This window comes from Dunckerocampus dactyliophorus, chromosome 3 (assembly GCF_027744805.1).
Source record: "Dunckerocampus dactyliophorus isolate RoL2022-P2 chromosome 3, RoL_Ddac_1.1, whole genome shotgun sequence".
Classification (NCBI taxonomy): Eukaryota; Metazoa; Chordata; class Actinopteri; order Syngnathiformes; family Syngnathidae; genus Dunckerocampus; species Dunckerocampus dactyliophorus.
The window spans coordinates 8,162,275-8,183,028 of record NC_072821.1 but is presented as its reverse complement, the minus strand read 5'-3'; the positions used below and the strand labels follow the sequence as shown (position 1 = coordinate 8,183,028).

Here is a 20,754-nt window from a genome sequence, read left to right as displayed (position 1 = left end):
ACCTTATGGCATAGCTAGACTCACAAATGCAATGAACCATTCTGAGACCCCATATACATAAGAAACAAGGAAATTAATGGAGGTATACGGTAAGAGGTTGCTGGAAAAGCGACGAAATTGGACTGCTTAGCATGGACCCAAAATTGCAAGCTTCCCTCGCAAGCAACAATCATATAGGGGAACCTAAGAGGTCAACCAGAGGTTCCCTTTGGAAACAATATGAATAGAAATGATCTGTTCCAAACCCAACCGCGTTAAGTGAATTTTTGCGAAGTAGGATTCAATATTAATACATGGAATTTTTTCTGAGGTAGAGCATAGAAAACCTTTTTATGACCTTCTCAAAACATTTTTTAACATTATTAGAGCCCTGTAGACGTGAAATAACACCCCATAGTCACTTTTATACTCATATTACCTAATAACGTAGACATGATAAGCAATAATAAGACATCTTCACCGTTAGCATTGGGAAAGTTCCTTGTTGTTGTATTATCTCAAAAGTAATGTGGGTCAATCGCGCATGGCATTAAAAAAATTTGAGATCAGCCTATCATCCATCCTCACTATGACGTTTATCACTTGATGGATATATTCATGCAAACGTACACTGCGACGGTACTGCCAGCTTTGTTTACATCACGCTGCGCACCTCTTGTGCGCAGGCTACGGCATCTCTGAAGCGACACAAGAGACAGCCGCCGCTTTAAACATGGCAATACTTTACAGTATACCAAGCTAACTAGTAAGCCTCCAATGTATGTATCGTAAACGTAAGAGTGAGTTTGAAACTGAGTGAGGAAGAAGGACAAAATAAGCAGCCAAAAATGTACCACTTCCACATGGAATAGGCCATAGTCAAACACAAAACAGCGATCATTTATTCATTGATTAATTAGTGAAAAAACACGATAGAGTGAGGAAGCGAGATTCGATTAACCGTATATCAGTTCATCCCTACTCTGGTGTAGATTTTTCTTCTTCTCTTGACAGGTTCTTTTGTTGTCGAGGCGGGTCCTTCTTTTGGAATAAGCGTCATAAAACAGCTCTTAAAAAAGAAAAAGAGATACATGCAGAGCTAATCATCTGATGGTTAAAAATTGAGCTCTTGCCAGGTTTGCTGAAGCATTGTGCCTGACATCATCCATAAGGGCTGTTCATTTTTTGGGATAAGTGTTGCAAAATTGGCACAACAAGCCAAAGAAAAAGCAAAACGGACGTCTCATCCGTTACACTGACATCTTGCGGGACTTCCATGACCATGGTTTGATGTCTAAAGTTTTGTGTGACTTCAGAGGCATCCGTGTATTTGTTTTCTATCACGTATCCTGTTCAGGGTTACGGATAAGCTGGAGCCTATCCCAGGGCAAGAGCCCTGGACTAGAGCCATATTTTTCAGACAAATCATGTTCAAAGTCAAAATTGTACAACTTTAAGGGTGCATTCTATTTCAGAAGTTCATTCTATACAGAAGGAAAAGCACCATAGTGTTTTTTTGTACACCTGCTCAAGGCCATATTGTAGGTCACTGTGTGTGTGTGTGCATGGGTGCGTGTGTGCATGGGATGTAGTGTGTGTAGGGTCTTGTTTTGATTGACAGCCCATGCACTCAAACTATGTACATTCAGTGTGCACACTTGCAGAAAAAATATTGAGGGTGTCAAGCGGTGGACTTGACGTCTCCCATCAAATCTCAGTAATAGTGTCCCCTTTGTGCCAACAAAAACACACGCACACACACACACACACACACGCACACACACGCACACACACAGCCACATTGTCAGCAAACCAAGAGTCGCGAAGGTCAGTGTTCTGTTAGCCTGGACGGCGTCTCCGTCTCACAACATTCTTTCTGTCACTCGCTCGCGTCCTGCATGCACCGTGTTTGTCCGCCCTTGTCGGAGGAAATGAATCACGCACACATATCAGCTATCTGCTGCGGAGACTGATGGAGTCTTTCTTGGAATACTGATGAAGTCAGAGGGGAACGAGATGGGCACAATACCGACAAGGGATGAGCGAAACAGGCAGTGCGCTCACGTTCTTATCTAGCCACTGCCGTGCTAATATTGCTAACGAGGCTAATAATCATAATTTAGATACAATGTGGGATCATTCTTGGAAAATAAAATTGCTTCTTAAATTGCTTTCCACTGAATTGAGCTAGTGTGCCAATATAACAACATAATGCTGGGCTAATGATGGTATTTGGACCGTTGCGGAATGCAGGCAAAGCCTAAAAACTTGGAAAGATAGGCTCAAAGTGACTAAATAGGATTTGAGTGGGAGGAGAGATATAGAAATACATAAGCGAGGGTATTAAGAGAGAATCTCGTATCTTTATTTACGAGAAAACGCCTCTCATCCTCCCCCACTCCTTTTTAAAAAGCTCCCATTTTCTTTTTTTTCAGTGAGGGAGCTTGGCTGCTCCCCAGATCGCTGCTAATTTGGTACAATAAGGCCCTCATCTCAACGGCTGAACACCGTGTCCGCTTTATTGCTCCAGTCTTCAGTCGCCTGTCTAGTCTTTGTGTCTGTGTGTGTGTGCGTGTGTGTGTGTGTTGTGCGTGTGACAGGCAGACAGAAGCGAGGGAAAGAAGTCAAAAGAGATTAAATGTGCCTTTTTCCACAAATGTTTGACAAGCATCTGACTGACTGTAAATGCCTCACAATCAGAAAAAACAGGAATATAACTTTAGCATTTTTGGCATAGTTTACAGTAATTAAATCTCCAAAGCAATTCACAGTGATTTGTATTATTACTAAAGGCAGTTGGAAGGACAATGGGGACAAAAAGCATACACAGTACTGTGTAAAAGCCTTCGGCCACCATTAGATTTGTTATTTTAGCAATTCTATGAGGATACCGTCATGACCACTGCGTAGCCTTTGCAATTCTTTTCTGACAAGCACCAATATTTCATCCCTTAAGTTTGACTGACTTGAAATTTCTCACACAGCTGAATGCGCTCTACCAAAAACACACTGTAACTTTAGGGTGTTTAGCTGAATGACCAGGAAATTTTGTACACACCTTGAGGGGACTTACAAGACAGCGTCTGTCTAATTGGAGCAAGGTCGATTGAGCCATCAAGCAAAACGCCTTTGCAGGAGCACAGGCGGGACTTAGTAATTAATTGCCTATAAATCATTGCTTATTTGTCTAGTGATTATAAAATTAGAGGATATCTGTATTACATGTATGCTAGCATGTTTTCCAAAGCATTTTGAGCACAACCTATGGGGAACAAAACAAATGTCATTTCCATGTATACTTTCATAATGTACCCACTATTTTCTACTATTATACAGTACACTAATTGGCCACAACATTAGGTGCACTCGTCTACACTGTGTGTGTATGCTGCCGGTCCCGCCTCCACCCACCGAGACAATGAGACTGTATGACTGATGAAAGGGCTCACGCTGTTCATGCCATTCTTCTGAGGAACAAATGCGCCCAAAGTGCTGAAAGCAATGCACAGAGAGAGACGAAGAAAACACTCCGACATGGCAATGTAGTAAGGCCGGCAAAATGATCGAGTTCATTTTCATTTATTGTGTGATTATTTCATTTATTCATTATTGTCCCAGGCCTAGTGCCCACGAGTTCTTGTCGTGTTTTAATCTCGCGAGATCTTGTGACAACCCTAGTTTCTACTATAAAAATGCTGCTCTCTTGGCTTGGTCAATCTTGGAAAACAAATTCTTAATCAGTGATAAAATAAACCATACTTTGATCGCAGCTATCTTAAACATCTCGACTTGGATTACATTCAAAGTCAGTGAGTTGACTGGTGGAATCGACCAATTGGGAGTAATGGTGGTTTTAAAATAGTGGTTTACTTTTGTGCAGCTGATGTTGAATCAGTTCCCATTCAGCATCCCCATTTAAAGAAAAACATAGATTTAGACAGGAAATGTTGCAAATTTCTTGGTTGAGCAGATTTATTGAGCCTACATGAAAATTAAATTAATTGAATGTATCTATTCACGAGTGTCACGGACATCTCTACAAACACGCTGTGTCCCATGCTGTAGCTCCAAGTGCTGGATGAGTGCATGTGTGGTTGTCTCATGCCAGTACGGATTATGTTGATGTTTGGACACTTGTCTGCATAGATGTCATGCCTCTCACCCCGCAAAGTAACAAGCTACCTTTTATCTCAGCACACGTCTTGTGTGTGTGTGTGTGTGTGTGTGTGTGTGTACCTGTGGTTTGTTGACACAAGCCGGCTTAAGTTTGAGAGACTACATTTTTACTATCTGATGAAATGTTGCTTTGTGTGCACGCACAGGAGGTGTATTGATCGAGGAAATGTATCAGGCCTTATATTAATAGAGGCATACTTGTGTGTGTGTCAGACAGTGTGTCACATTCACCGTGTGACGTATTAAAAAGGCCACCAGGAGTTATTCCACATAGTAAAGAACATAAACAGTCCCACACTTGCTGGTACAGGATCCAGATTTGGGACGGCAGTCTGTAAAGACTTTCACTACTGATGGTAAAATATAGGAAAATTGGTTGCAGAAGCGGTTAGGCAAAGGTGCCCTTGAAAAATGATTTTGTAGCTCCTTATAGGGCAAGGAACCTTATTTGATAACTGAAAGAAGCTACAGTATATGCCTCACTATAAAGCAGTACAACAGTGTTATTTCTCCTTGCCAATGAGATAGGCAATGATGAGTTCTCATTAAACATAAGTAAATAAATTATAGTAGTAGTAGTTGTTAGAAATATGATAATAATGAGTTAAGATTGGGTAAAAATACTAAAGTTAAAAACGGTATTGTAATGCTAATAATTTTTGGCCTTAAAATGGTGAAGTATTTCAATGAATACGTCATGCCGCTTGGTTTGAGGTGGCATGAGTTCTCAGCATTATCAAAGAAAAGAAAAGTGCAATGAAACAGAGCTGAATCCAATTATACTTTAATGATATGTTTTAGCATTCATCAGCTTCAGGGGTTGAACCTTTGCCTCAAATCAACTTTGCAAGAGTATACTGGTAAAGTAAAAATAACATTTTAGCATATTCATTCTCATGTAAGGGCTAAAAAGAGTCTACAACTGTTGTTGATTTTACTTTACTTTTGATGAGAAGTGCTTTTTTGTTTGACTTTTGGACAGGGACGCATTACCAAAGTAACACAATCACTGTAACTTGTCACTTTAACTTGTAACTTGTAATGCAATAGTACTGTCAGGCAATGGTTCCCACCCGGCTCGTGTTCCAACAAATCTCCGGTGGACGGTGGGTGTGCTAATGTGTCTTATTTATTATGTAAAAGTAAGACAGTAATAACATAAAATTAAAAAATGAATACAGACCCACCATCCACCAGTATGATCCTGGAGTTTGTCTTTCAGAGAGATTATTACGTTGCTGTTTGATGTGTGTGGTTAAAGGCTGTGTGCTAGCATGAGTATGCACATTAGCACTCAATAACGTCAGCACAACTTACCTTTATGCAGTCCCACATAGTATCAGCATTTGAGACCAAATATGAGGTGAAAGAAAAAAACGGGAAAAATACAGTACTGTAGTCAACATACACACTTTACATGCAAAAAACTATGGGATTTTTAAAAATAAAATAATGGCCCATATTTCCAAAATGTATATGCATTTACATACAATTCGATGTAGTTATTTACAAATGTTATTTTTTTTTTTAATCATTGCACCTGAAAGCTTCCGGCGGCCCGTTTTGGCTCCTCCCACGCAGTAGTACCAGGCCCAGTGGTTGGGGACCCCTGCTGTAAGGTATTACTATTAATATTTCAATCATATTATACCTGTTAGAATGTGAAAAATTCAAGGTAATGCACTTTGAGCTTGGTGGACGTTGTCCACTTTTTGCAACCTATACGAAGCGTCTCTCTCGGATCTTAAAAGTGTCACACAATTCCATTTTGGCAGTCGGCACATATTACTCCTTTTGCTGTGATTTGGGATTTTGGTTGGTTTCCTGCTCTGTTATCGGCTGGCTTGTCAGTGACTGTTAATGCATCATTGGACAAGATATCAATGGAAGGTAGGCCTATTAAGATAAGTATCATTGGTAATCTTTTACATCTGCTAATACTAATACTACAATTCTGCAGCTGTTTTGGTGAAAGTACTTATTATTACTTTCAAATGGCAGCAAATTCATTACATTTTAGAAGTAACCTACCACAATACTGCTCTTGCACCATATTGTTCTTGAAATTTTGGTAGAATTCCTAATTAGACCGTCAAACCATCCAAGGGGCCTCTTTTATAACAGGCGCCTCATAAAGGGTCAGTGAGTTAGCTCCGCTGAGGAGGTTTTTCATCAACCTCCAATCAATATTATCTATAAGGCTGTCAATCCATCTCTTCATTTGTTCAAATATGAAGACATTTTGTTTACATGGCAAATATCTTTCATTGGCCTTGTCTTGTGTTTTTCTGCTTGCTTTACTGTTTCATCATCCATCTCTTTGATTGATGTGCCGTGATCTGTGCAGTTTATAAGACTCTTGACAAGATGCTCACACACGTGCACGGAAGTGAATCTCAATCTGTCACTTATTGATCTGGCTTCAAGTGAGTACATCACTTTGATTAATTGTCTCCCTGCCGAGCCCTCCCCTCTGATGATGAAGCTCTTTAGTTTAGAGCAACAAGTGATGCCATTATGGTGGCCATCTTGCTAGTAAAAGTTCAGTTTACACACTCAGGTATGTAACTTTTGCATGGCTTCAGGTGCTCTGCTTAGAAAGCTGCAAGCTAATTACAGTCATCCAAAAAGCTGATGCCACCTACTGCAGAAGTTACGCACACGCACTATAACACACTAAAGCCCACGATCAGCTCATTTTTACCACACCAGCAGTTTCCGTAGGCTTGTGTAAAGGCTGACTTTTTAAAATGGGAATATTACTAGTAATAAACTATATTTATAGAGCGCTTTTCAAGGCAATTTAGAGAGTGTTTCACATGACAAAACTAGTAAAGATTGCTAACAAAATTACTTTTGGCACGCTTTACTAGGTTTTTACTAAGTTACTAGGAATTTCACAAAAATGTATCATTATATTTCAATTAAAATAGCCTTTTTTGTTAACTAAGTTTTAGGCCCCCAAATAGGTCTGTTTCTTACTAATTACAGTACATTTTTAGTACAAACTTGTTTAAATTCCCAGGAGAGCTCCTGGGTCCCTGTGGAGGCTGTTTGCTTGTTAATTCTGACATTTAGAGTAAGAATGTGAATGGCTCCAATTAGCATGGAACTGTGCAGCAAACGACATGCAAATGCTATACATTTATGTATGGATACTGTACGCACAATTTCATAAACAAGAAGCTATGAATGTAAAATTAACAGCAACAGTGCGAAAAACAGCCATCAAAATGTTATATCGAGGGTGTCCAAACTTTTTCCATCGAAGGGGACATACTGAAAAGTGAAAGGATGACTTTGAGATTTTGCAAACCAACACGTGCTAAGAAGTTATATATATTTCAAGAAAAACCTGCATCTCAGCTTTGTGATATATTGGTGAACCCTCAGCTCTGGAGCCAATTGCGGCTCTTCAACCTCATTATTGCGGCTCCCACACCGAACTCTGTGTTTTTTTTTAACAATTAAGTGGAGAAAATGTGCATTTTCGAAAAGAGTTTGAAATATCCAACTCACCGCAAACCCGTGAAAGCATCTCAACTGCGTCCTGACTGCTGATTGTATGAGAAAAGGAAGGAGGGGTGGGGCCAGTGTGTGCAGTGAGACACGAAGAAGACGTCTTGTTGCATGTACTACTCCCACGGTCAGCTATTCATAGACATGAAGACGTCCTAAAAAAGAAAGAACTTGGAAGAAAATAGAGTTTAATTCTGAGTGGACATATTCCTTTGCCTTCACTGCAAATGGCGCTGGCTTACCTACCCGTGTGCTAGATATGTGGCGAGAAAATTAGCAAACAACAGAAATTGTAACATTGAAAGACATTTTCAAAACAAGCATTCAGCTTTTTCTGAGAAGTACCCAACTGCAGATGAGCGTAAAAGAGCGATTTTGGAACTACCACTATGGAACGTTGAGCAGAGCAAACATACTTTTAAGAAGTGGATGCATGCTCCAAACTCAGCAACAGCTGATAGTGTTGTGGCTGCACAGGAGATCATAAGGAGCGGGAAGCTGATCACAGATGGAGAATACATAAAAAAGTCGTTCATAAAAATATCCACAGCATCTATTCTCCGAATTCAAGAAAATTAACAGGAAATTATTCAGAAAATGAAAGAAATGCCTATTCGGTTGCCTGTGATGAGTGATGTAAGTGATGTAAGGCAGTGGTCCCCAACCTTTTTTGACCCACGGACTGGCTTGTGTTCCCACATATCTCCTGCGGACCTGGGGTGTCGTACATTATAGCGATCAAATTTATCTTATTTATTATGTATTGTGTGAAACTAAGACATGAATAACATCAAATTAAAAGCACTAAATGAATGCCGACCTACCATCCACCAGTTCCAGCCAAGTTTTTCTAGAGACATTATTACATCGCTCTTTGACGTGTGTGGTAAAAGGCAGAGCACTTGCATCAATTAACATTAGCACTCAATAAGTCATCAAAACTTACCTTTATGCATTCCCACATAGTATCAGCAGTTGACACCAAATATGAGATGAAAGAAAAATGGTAAAAAAAAACAGTAGTAGTCTATCTGTGCGGCATATGAGAGAAAGTTAGCACACGCACAATGGACATGCGTCAAGTGAGACGGATGTAACAGAGAGAATCCGGCGACTTTTCAAAATAAATCATAAAAAAATGAAATAATGGAAATTATTTTTTCTTCCTGTGCGGCCCGGTACCAAATGACCCACGGCCCAGTACCGGGCCACGGCCCGGGGGTTGTGGACCACTGATGTAAAAGATTCAGTAGACGGCACAGATACACAAATCTATAAACTCTGATGGGCTTATTTACGTTAACGTTGGCTATGTCATGTTTTAATTTTACACAAATACAGGAACGACTCAAAAAGGTCTACATAGTTCAGTGTTTAAATGATTTCAAAGTCGGCCTACTCATGCAGTCTGCACTTCTGTTAGTTGAATGCTGTTGTTGTAACAGGTAAAATTTAAAAAAGATTAAAACCTTTAAAAGTTTATAAGCTGTGTAATGTTTTGTGGCTCCAGACTATTTTTCTGCACTGAAAGATGAGGCAAAATGGCTCTTTTGTTGGTAAAGGTTGCCGACCCCGGATTTAGACTGATTAAATTTGTCTGGTCAAACGGAAAATGTCAGACAATGTTTTGGTTTTGCGAACCTCCACTATCATTCAGAAAATACTGAAAGCAGTCAGTAAACAAACTAAGTAATTAGAGTTTTACAGTGCAGCGTGATTTGATAAGAGTTAATGGGAAAATTGGAATTGGACTAATTATTTTGTATTTCTGTTTAGAATAATGCCGTTTGCTGTCTTGTTTTGTCTTAACTCAAATGAAATGAATCTCTTTGCATTGTGAGATGCAAGTTTTTTTTGATAGAAGAATTCCATCAGTATCAGGCTACATTTGAATGAAAGAAGTAAACACCGAGTGTTGTTTTGCATCCAGACTACCAAGCCTAAACTCCTCTCTTTCTCTCTTCCTCCCTCTAGGACCCGTCCTTCCCCCTCCTCCTCCATGATAAGCTGCAGGTCCCCAACAGTTCCCGGCGGGCATGGAATGAGCGTGACAGTCGCTGTGATGTGTGCGCTACTCACCTCACTCAACTCAAACAGGAAGCCGTGCGCATGGTCCTCACCCTGGACGAGTGGGACTTGTCTCCCTCCTCGTCCCCTCCTCCACTCTTTGGACGCTACACCTCCCAGGGAGCTTTAGGAGCATCAGGCTCACGAGAGTGGCCATCCCCGTTCCTACCATCTTCTTCCTCCTCAGTTGCTGCTTCTGCCATTTCGCACCCTTCTCGCTCCTCGTCCCCGTCGCCTTCACCGAGTCCAGGCCAGACCCCTACTCCCAGCCCCAGTCACGGACCATCTGCAACAAGTCACGGGAGTCCCACAAACCAACAAACTCATATTGCAGGGATCAGACTGGGGTCCAAACCCAGCTCGCTGGGGATTGGAGGTGTTGCGGAAAGACGGAATGGGTCACCCGGTTCTGGAAAAGCAGCTGTGGCTCAAGTGAGTGCAGTGAACAGTTCTTGGAATAGCAGTGCAAACAGTAGCAACAACACAACAGGTCTACAGCAGCTAAATAGAACTAATGGCGGAGTCACACTCTATCCATACAAGGTAGGCTGATTTTACATTTACCCTATTTCCTCACGCAGTGGTCAGGAATGCAGGCATTTATTTGAAGTAAGGCATCTATTTTAGAGAAGGCCTTCACCTACCAATGCATACGTAAGGGTGGCATTACAGTCTGCTCTGTTTCTGAGGGACTTTATTTGTTGAAGTGGAAGATAAATTGAGGCCCGGCATCTATTAGAACACAGGCCCTATTTTAACAGTATATGGCATACCCTAAATGCTGTAATTATAGCAGGACTGTACTGTATATTCACCTAAACCGCAAAGAAGATGTGGTCTTAATTGGAACACAATACAGCATTTATAACAGATGGTTTTTTTAGTTTTAATTATGATTTGGAGTGCATGAGAAAGTGGAAAATAAACCGTAGCTCACTTGCACGACAGAGCAGCATCAGAGCCAATGTCGTAATAGCGGTAGGGAGCATACTGCTCACCCAGCATTAATACTGCTGAGGAGTCCGGCATGAGTTGCACACCAACACACACCAACTGCTGAAGAGCGCAACCAACATTTCAAAGCATCACAGAGGTAGATAAAGATGCTGGATGATGACCACTCATGATACTCCCAGTGCAGCAACATCAGGAGGTTGCCTACAGCCACAGCTGTCATGGCGAATAGTTTTTTTTGCTGATTAGAGACCCTGACGGTTATTTGCTTTTGGAGACCACACACCTGCTGATTATAGGGGACTTGGTGGTGAATTGAATAAAGGTGTCACTTAAACCTACATCCATTCCATCAGTTGCCCAGGAATGCATTCAGTGCTAATAGCGGTAAGATCATCTAACGTGAACACTAAAGTGCGACATGCATGTGAAGAAGAGCAAGAGTTAATGTGTTTGCAATTGGGATTACTTAATTACTGCAGTCTGAACTCATTAACTGACAAGAGGGGATAACGTGTTTGTCATCCATAAGAGGTGTCTTCTCTTTCACAACTCTCCTTTTATTTTGAAGGCACATACTGGTCACCTCATACAGTAGTACGGCATGTTTTATGAGAACAGGAAGCCTGAACATCTTACAAGGACCACTTTTTAAAGCCACCTCTGAGATACAAAATGTCTCTAATTTTTGCTGTAAAGACACAAAAGTGTTTTTGGGGAGACAGGAAGAGATGGAACATGAAAAGACTAGGGAGGCGGAGGAAGAAGTGGAGAATGCCTGCAGTGATGAGTGCTACAGAGGTGTACGGTAGAGAGACTACAGGGGAGATCCTGAGGTGTGTGTCCACATGTGTGCGTGCATGTGTGTGTGTGTGTGTGTGTGGACATGCAAACGTGTTCTACAGATGTAATAATTCATACCGTGATAATTAGAACTCTAGGGACTCTATGTCACCCCCCCCCCCACCGGTACCATCTTGTTTTACACACTCTCTCTCTCCTTCTCTCCCTCACTCTCTCTCTTTCTCTCACACACACTGGGGTTCTCTCTTCACTTATTTCCTATGCCTATTTATCTTGTCTTCCTCAAACTTTGTCTGCTTCATATTAATTATATCATTGCCGCTGCAGCGTTCCATAGTTGTTCAGTTGCTATTCAGTGCAGGATTTGAATGAGATTGTTATCTAAAAAGGTGTTTTATTCGATCCCTACTCTTGGACAGAAATATGTGCATAAGCTTTATCTATTGTGGCTTGTCTTTATATAGTATGATAATTGATGATAGAGTACAAAGAAGTAGTAGGGCAACACTGATAAAATCAAGAATATACTTAAATAGAAACTGCATATATATATATATATATATATATATATATATATATATATATATATATATATATATATATATACATACATACATACATACATACAGACACACGCACACACACACACATATATACATCAGGACGGGCAACTAGTGGGAAAAACTAAGCCAAATTAAACTTGCGATTGACTCACTGTGGCAACCCATAATGAAAACTTTATTCTCATAAAATTAAATTACATCTGCGTAATACTCAAATTTTAGTCTCAAAATTACAGCTTTTTTCCTAGTAATATTACAACCCGATTCTCGTAAAATTACATTAAAATACTATTATTTAAAATCAATATCAAATTCAAAATCACATTTATTTTCTTATTACAGTTTTATTCTTGTACAATTCATGTAAACAAATCATAAAACTCATCTTGACGTTGATTCAATAGTAACGCCCCGAACAGTTTTACCTTTGTCAAGTCATCATTTTTGAACCAGTTGTTGTATTGGATCTCATCTCATTTAATTGTGCAGATGTACCTAATGAAGCGTCCAGTGCGTGTATCGTGTTTTGATCCAGTCCATTCAGTAAGCATGTGTTTCCTGCAGGTGCACGTCTTTGTCAGAGATTGTGTCTCTGCTGCTGGGAGGTGTGCTATGTCGGTGTTTCTTGCCGTAAATTTTGACAGTAATGGTGGGTCGGTGGCCGAGGAGAAATAGAGCAGAATAATAAATCACCCGTGTTTAGACTCACCCGTGAGAGATGGGAAGCTAAAGGGGGGAGGGGCTACCCACAGAGATGATTGAAAGATGGTTTTTAGAGGCAATATGAGGAAAGCTTACAATGGTGGCGAGTAGAGGAAGAGATGCTGAAGGAGTTCTTGTAAGGCAGAAGAGAACATAACAATAAGGCATATTGTTCACAGATTAATATCAGTCTTCTAGGTGTCAGAATCGAAAGTTAGGAACAAGAAGGCTTTTAGGAAGAGTACGTCGAAATGTATGAAATAACTTTGCCAGCTTCAAAGATAATTTGGATGGTACACTAACTTATAATAAGGGGAATAGAATGTGTTATTGCTATGACAACCTCTATTTACCTACCACTATAATATTGTTGGACCAGCCAGGACACCTCTCATGTTGCATTAATGCTAGCTTCATTGCTAACTTCACTGGTCAGAATAGCGTGCCGTGTCGTATACAACTTTGCCGCACAATACATTTTTTTTCAAGACATAATATCTTACGAGGGTGACCATATTTTGATTACCAAACACCTGGACAGTCGTCCCGGCAATGAGATACTCAAATGACACTCAAAGTTTACTCAAAGATGCCTGATAATTTCAATACATTTAAAGTATGCCTCCAGTCTATGGATAGAAAATTAGATTATACTGTAGGAGCAAGTCAGTGTTTTGCAAGTCTCAAGTAAGTGTCAAGTCTTTCATCTCAAGTCAAGTCTCAAGTAAAGACTAAGGTCGATTAAAGTCAGAAGTCATCAAAATAGTGACTCCAATAGTGAAGTCCAAGTCGCGTAACTTGAGTCGCCACGTCTGCAAAATACCATCTATAACCAAAGACACAAATTCTAAAGGAAGAATGTTCAAAAACCGTCACAAAAATGATTCCAAAAACACACACAGGAACTTGAGGTCAAATGATTGTTAAGTTTTGGAATGTAACCAATATTTTTGGGAAAAAATGTGTCCTCTAAAGTCGCAAAACCTTGAGAATTTTTTGCATGACGTCCCCAATTTTACGAGATTTCAATTCAGCAATCGTCAGATGATTAACTACATGCAAAAAAGCCCCTTCTCTTCAGGAAAAACATTAGGGACAGACTGGTATTGGCAAAAGATACAGGGACTGGGCTCCTTAAGACTGGGGTGAAGTCATTTTTTCTGATGAATCCCCTTTCCAATTGTTTGGAGCATCCGGAAAAACGTTAACGTTTTACATATGCTTAATGTTACTGTCAATAAAAGCCTTTGACACGGTACATTTACATTAACATTTTTTGAATACTTCTTTTGACAGTAAACATTGATTTTAAAAAAAAAGAGATGCGTGGCGAATCATCTTCGCATACACCTTCGTCATTAAAACATACAGTACATATACACTGGTATGAGAATGTTAAAATGTGACTTCAAAATGGAATGTACAGTTTAGGTTTTGATAATGGCGACGGCTTCACCCTGGAACTGATTAATTCTGTTTCAATTCAGAATGGGTTTGACTGCAGAGGTTCTAAGATAAGCTGAATTAGCAATTTCAGTGTCAAGATAAGGCAATAGTTATCTTAACTAATATAAAGCAGATAGATCAAGTGTGGTGGTTGTAATCCAGCCGCTTGAAACATTTTGTATTCCAAAAAAACAATATCACATTCATTCATCAATATAAACTGATTCAAATGAAAATAAGTAGCATGTTGAGTTAATGGCCTCTTGAAAAAGCGACAAGAAAAAAGAAATACATTCTTGTACTTTCTTCCTGCCACAGACCTAATGAGATCCTTATTCATTTTGTGCATCTTCTCATCTGTCACTTTGTCTTTTCACCACCTCCGATGTACGAGAAACATCCTGTTTCGTTGTCCCACTTACTTTTTCAATGCACCTTCCTCCGTACTGTCTCTCTCCTGCTACTCGACTGCAGTAAAGACGTTAGATTGCTTTACAGATTGCATGTGTTTTCCCCTGATAAAAGCAGGCCAGACCACACACATACACACACACACACACACACACACACTATTACTCTTCATCCCGTTCCAAAATTTCAGGCCACATTCTGTTGTTTGACATGAGTGTGGCCTGTGGTTGGAAACAGATGGAAGAATACAATAAATCTAAGAGAGACAGATGAGGGAGGTGAAAGTTTGGGAAATAGACTGTGCATCATAATAAAGACAAATTAGTGCATTTTAGTTTGGGTTTTTTTTTTTTTACCAAGAATAAGAAAAAGACAGAGAAAGAAGAAAGAAGTGTGCAAACATGTCTTGATCACTGTATCGCCGTCGTTGTGTCGGCATGTTTAGTTGTAGCAAAATAAATGAGGTAGCATCTTAACCCTTTAAGCGCAAAATAGCGACAAGCAACATTGCTGAATTTAACAAGCCATTTCTGCAAATACGGTGTCTCGTGTAGTTAATACTTTACACCAGGAGATGGCGGACATCTGTAACTTCAATCTGAACAACTATTGTGAGTGTTTCTATGCAAAGTTTATACGTTTATAGACTTTGAAGCCCCTGGTGCATGCGGCAGCGAGTCGGCTCGCCGTGACAGTCCACACGCAGCATACTTGAGCGGATGCTTTGCTAAACCGTGTTCAGGGTGGCAGGAGGGGACGTGGTGGGTTGTCAAAACACTGCTAATTGGGAGGGGGGTAAAAAAACAAGCGGAAATAGAGGCATACGCGGTACTATCCGCAGGAGACTCCTCGGTAAAAAAATACACTGCTAATAAAAAGATACGACCTGAGAATACAATAACCTGGATGAATGACAATATTCACAGGCATGATAGACAGATAGACAGATAGACAGATAGATAGATAGACAGATAGACAGATAGATAGACAGATAGATAGACAGATAGACAGATAGATAGATAGACAGATAGACAGATAGACAGATAGACAGATAGATAGATAGATAGATATTTCAAATTTGAGCAAACCTTACTGGTAAACCAGTACAGTGGAACCGCAGTTAGCAAGCTTTTCGGTTTATATAAAAAAATTTATGCAAAAATTTGGTTTAAAAAATTTGGTTCAGTTCCCGGTTAGCATACAATGGCGAGCGTCTTGTTGTGTTATTATCCAGTTGTGCTTGTAACGTATCTTTCTTACAAAACATGAGCATGCCTGTTTGCTAACTAACACAGTTATACCACAAGTCTCTGCTTTTCTTGTTGATCATGGCTGCAAAATAACCCCAAATGGATTCAAAGAAAGTTGCAAGTGCCAGCATTTTGATAAAGATGGTGAGAAACACTACTGAACTTAAGAAATAGCTTCCTCATCGCCATGGATGAATTGGGTTTACATAATTTCTTATGGGAAAAAACAATTTCGGGTTTCGTTGGACTTTCTGGAACGGATTAATGACTCTTAACGAGGTTCCTCTGTATTAGGATTACATTGACTGATATATGAGCTTTACATGTCTACTCGAGTTTATGCTTGCTGCAAGGCTGTTACACCATGCTGACATGTATTGTGTTTCTGTTTTATCAGCTGCGTTGTTTTGCTATTAACTCAGCTTTCATAGGTTGGTTTGACTAAAGCAGAGAGCGTAAAATGCTTGGGGCCTCTCCTGTTCCCCCCCCCCCAAAAAATTCTGGCTCCTCTTTTGTGCTTTCCTCTCAACCCAGGCTTAGCTTCTTTACCTTAGATTAGCCGGTTTTAACAATATGTTTTTCGTTATTTTTCTCAAGCTGCTGCAGCCCCACTGCAGTCTTCTGGGGCAAGTGTATTGTACCAAACTGTGCCCACATGAACTGAACTGCATAGGCAATCATGGCTACCTATTGGGACTAACTTTATTTCGAAGAGGGGAGCATGTATTTGTCTGAATTGGACGACGCACCCAGCGACTAATTCCGTCTAGAGAAGACCATTATTTGAGGATATACGGTATAATGATCTTTGCGACAATTACATTCCTCTTCCCATTACTTCCTCAGGATGAATAGAAGCAGCACAATGTGCAGGCTTTCCAAATGGCCCACTAGACCTGTGCTGGAAGCGGTCACCACAGCTTTAATAATGCAGCACTGGAGAGCGCAGTTAGGATCTGGGAAATGGGCGTCATTGCAAAGAGGAGTATGGTATAAACTATACAGGCATCTCATTTAGTATTGGTGATTTGTCAAGGCAGCAGGCTGCTGCATGCATGGACCCTGTGAACCCTTTAGCAGTAAATATGCGTGCGCACACACACACACACACAGACATTGACTACAGTCCACAGCCACAAAGCGACACACAAGCATACATACATGTGCGTGCTTGCAGATTTACTTTGAGGTAAGCTATTAGGTCCTTTATTGGAGCAGTGGAAGAACATAAAGAACTATAATCAATAATCCATATCTATTTCAGTAATGGCTCACCGCCCTCTCTCTCCTCTCCATATGTACACACACAAACACACACACACACACACACACACACACACACACACACACACACTTATTATATCTTCCTTCCGCAGTTGTTGACGGACACATGATTTGGCAGATATTGACTTATAATCCTTACAGTTTTACTGTGTTTCTGCCGTCTCTCCTTGTCCTTTGTCTGCTGTGTGATACAGCAGACAACTTTGCCTCTTTAGCCCCAAGTTGCCCAGGAAACAGCATAGTGAGCATTCATCCATCCATCTTCTATGTCGCATATCCTCACTAGGGTCACGGGGGTATGCTGGAGCCTATCCCAGCTGACTTCGGGCAAGAGGCGAGGTACACCCTGGACTGGTCGCCAGTCAGTTGCAGGGCACATATAGACAAGCAACCACTCGCATTTATACCTATGGACAAATTAGAGTCGCCAATTAACCTAACGTGCATTTTTTGGAATGTGGGAGGAAACCGGAGTACCCGGAGAGAACCCCAATACACAAGGGGAGAACATGCAAACTCCACACAGAGATGCCCAATGGAGATTTGAACATAGTGAGCATGACTAGTGTCTTTTTAATGGGTTTGAGGGAGCATATGTGTAATTGGTTTCAGTGGTTAAGTTTCACAAAAAGTCTTACAGACCAGAGTTTCCTGATCCCTGGGGCCTAGAACAATACTGTACTGTGGGTGGGGCTAAGAAGGGCCTAAAAGTTAAGGAAAATTAGTACATTGATGTAGTTATTCCTTTTGTAAATAAATGCACACACTGCAGGAAAATTGAAACTGATATCACACAAACTGTGTGTGTTTTCTACTGTGTTCATCCAACTTTACAGGGAATCTTAAATGTGTAGTGGAGGGGGCAAGAACAAGCAGTTGTATACTAATTGGAACGCCTTTGTTGTTTTGAGTGTAGGTAACTGGTATTGTTGTGGTTGGTGTCCCATCAATTTTTAAAAACATCAAAACACAGCTCAATAAAACTCACCGTGATCTAGGTGAACTCGGAGCATTGTTAATATCTCCCTTCTCTTTCTGTCTTTCAATCAGATCTCTCAGATGGTCTCAGAGGCGTCCAGAGAGGGTTTGAGTGAGGCTGCTTTGAACCGCTACAACACACACTCACCTTCACACACAAACTCTTCTTCACACACAAACTCACCTTCACACAGTCTGGCGACCACCACCACCACAGCACAGACCACCAGCTCGACTGCTGCCTCTTTCTTTGCCAGGTAAGATGCACTTGGTCAGCATTGAATTGAACTTGTGCTTGAATATCTAGTGGTATTGTCAGGAAAAAGTATACTCAGTTTAAGAAATTTTGGTTTCCTTGGATATTATCACAGTTACAAATGATCAGATCTAAAATAAACAATAAAGCCACCACCAGAGCTGCTACTCAAATAATAGACGGGGGCAGACTTAGGTTTGGGACCCAAAATGGGTGCGAGGTCAGTTTTTATTGGGTTACCGATGGGAGCCTGTATGACTGACAAAAGGGCTCATTCCATTCATGCCATTGTTCTATGAAACTAACGAGCCAAGGTGTTGAAACCAATGCACAGAGCCTCTTCCTGCCTGTTTGGAGGCAGGAGATGAGGAAAACAGACACGCACGCACATGCCAATGTATTGAGGCCGGCAAAATTATCGAGTTCATTTTCATTTATTGTGTGATGAATTAATTGATTTATTATCGTTCCAGGCCTCGTGCCCACAAGACAGTTTTTTTCTTGTCACATTTTTATCTCGTGAGATCTTGTGACACGACATTTTGTGACACCCATACAGTAGGTATATTGTACTGAGCTGCCTGGGTTGAACAAGCCAATTTAAGTGGATCGGCAAAAACATGCACTGCTGGAGGTGCTGGTGAAGGGAATTGGTGAAAAAACAAACCTGCCAGCTGTCCATTTTCTATACTGCTTGTCCTGCCAACTAACATTCCTGAAGTCTAAACACTCCAGGTTTTTGCGTGACTGGAGTACTTTCCAGAAAATGTTGGTGGAATTCCAAACTGTTCCACTTCAGGTTCGTGTACCTTGATATTATGGTAATAGTACAAAAATACACTCCAGGTTTACACCTGTCCGCAAAGGAGTAGGAAGAAGCAGAGCTTATTTAAGCCTAGCCTTGTAAAGATGCAGGTGCCACATCTACAGACATGAGGCCAATATGACATGACTGTTGTGGATAAATTATGGATGACTACGGATGGGAAGCTGAAAATGAACAATAAATAATTAATGCTATCAAAGCCTATCATTGTGTCAAAGTAGCTGAGGCACTGTTGAAATTCACATAGCAGTAATAGTTATATACTTCAAAAAATGTATTCAAAGGTCACCCTTCCTCGTTTCATATCCCTCCTCTTCCCCTGCTAATTATTAAATTGCATTGATGATGCGTGTGTGTGTGCATGACAATGCATGGCCAGCTTGTAAAATTCTAGTCCAACTCACGCAAACAGTGATCATGCTGTCTTGGGAGGTTTTTCTTCTGTGACCTTTGATCCGTGAGGCCATTTTACACCAAAATACACACATTTGGCTGACATTCCAGCTGTCTTTGGACTGTTTCACAAGCCCCCAAAGTGAAAGAACATATTGTTAGTTAGTGCTGCAGGTGTCACTCTCCTCTTTCTTTTTGTGTAATTGGATTGCATAGCTTGTGACATGTCCTCTTAAAGGAATCTAAAGGGACAAAATGATTCCTTTGTTCCAAATGTCACCTTCAAACATACAGCTGACACCTGTGTGTGTGTGTGTGATGAGACTAATTGTTAAGGCAAAACGATTGTCCACTTTGCTGACTGTGTGCATGTATGGGTTTAGGTTGGATGCAGCCATGCAGTACTGCTAAATCCCATGGCTGCCATGCTGTTTACTCTCCCACGTGGACTGCATGCAGACACTCCTATTAGACACACACTCACATGCACTAAATCCCTGTGTCCTTTTCCTCGCTCAATGCCTTCGCCCCTACTTCTTTCTGTTGTCTTTTCTGAACCATTGTCAAACTCCTGCCTCCAATCCTCCTGACTCCACACTGACCTTCCTCCTTCTGCTAATGCGTGTATGACTAATATCTTTCATTAGTGCCAATTGCTCTGTGAATATGTCACTCTCATACGGTGGTGTCTCCCCCCTCTCGTGCTGCAGTGGCCCTCGAGGGACGGCGGGCTAAAGGATGGAGACAAGCTGTATTTGCTAGGTGTGTGTGTGTGTGTGTGTGTGTGTGTGTGCTCTTATACAAGGGGGAAGGGAGTTTCTATCAGTGCAGGATTTTTTTGTTTGGCATGCTCTGCCGATTGGCTCTTTGGGGATTTGTGATTTGTGGTGTGTGTGTAGCTGGAGGTACCAGAGTAAATGAATTTGTCCCAAGTGAATTGCAGAATTGGAAAAGTGGTGTTATTTTGGATAGAGGGTGGCTATTACGTGGGAGGCTCATTTTATCTTACTGTTTTACTAAGAATGACATTTGTTCCCTAACTGCATGTCATTACTGTTACCATGACAACAAGGGGTACCTAAAATAAGGAATTAGTTAACCAAATGACAACTAACCAGTGTCTTGTGTGATCCAGCTGACTTGTTG

General features: G+C 40.8%; 1 protein-coding gene across 6 annotated transcripts in view; it reads left to right on the top strand.

The window, feature by feature from the left end:
• The window catches only part of kif26ba (kinesin family member 26Ba), an 89,817-nt gene that overhangs the window by 26,303 nt on the left and 42,760 nt on the right, over nucleotides 1–20,754 (top strand). For 5 of the 6 annotated variants that reach the window (XM_054769644.1, XM_054769647.1, XM_054769646.1 and 2 more), the window contains exons 3-4: nucleotides 9,649–10,284; nucleotides 18,206–18,390. In XM_054769644.1, coding sequence (XP_054625619.1) covers nucleotides 9,649–10,284; nucleotides 18,206–18,390 — 821 coding nt within the window. The remainder of the gene's footprint in view (nucleotides 1–9,648; nucleotides 10,285–18,205; nucleotides 18,391–20,754) is intronic. The other variant, XM_054769648.1, reaches the window with a different exon arrangement.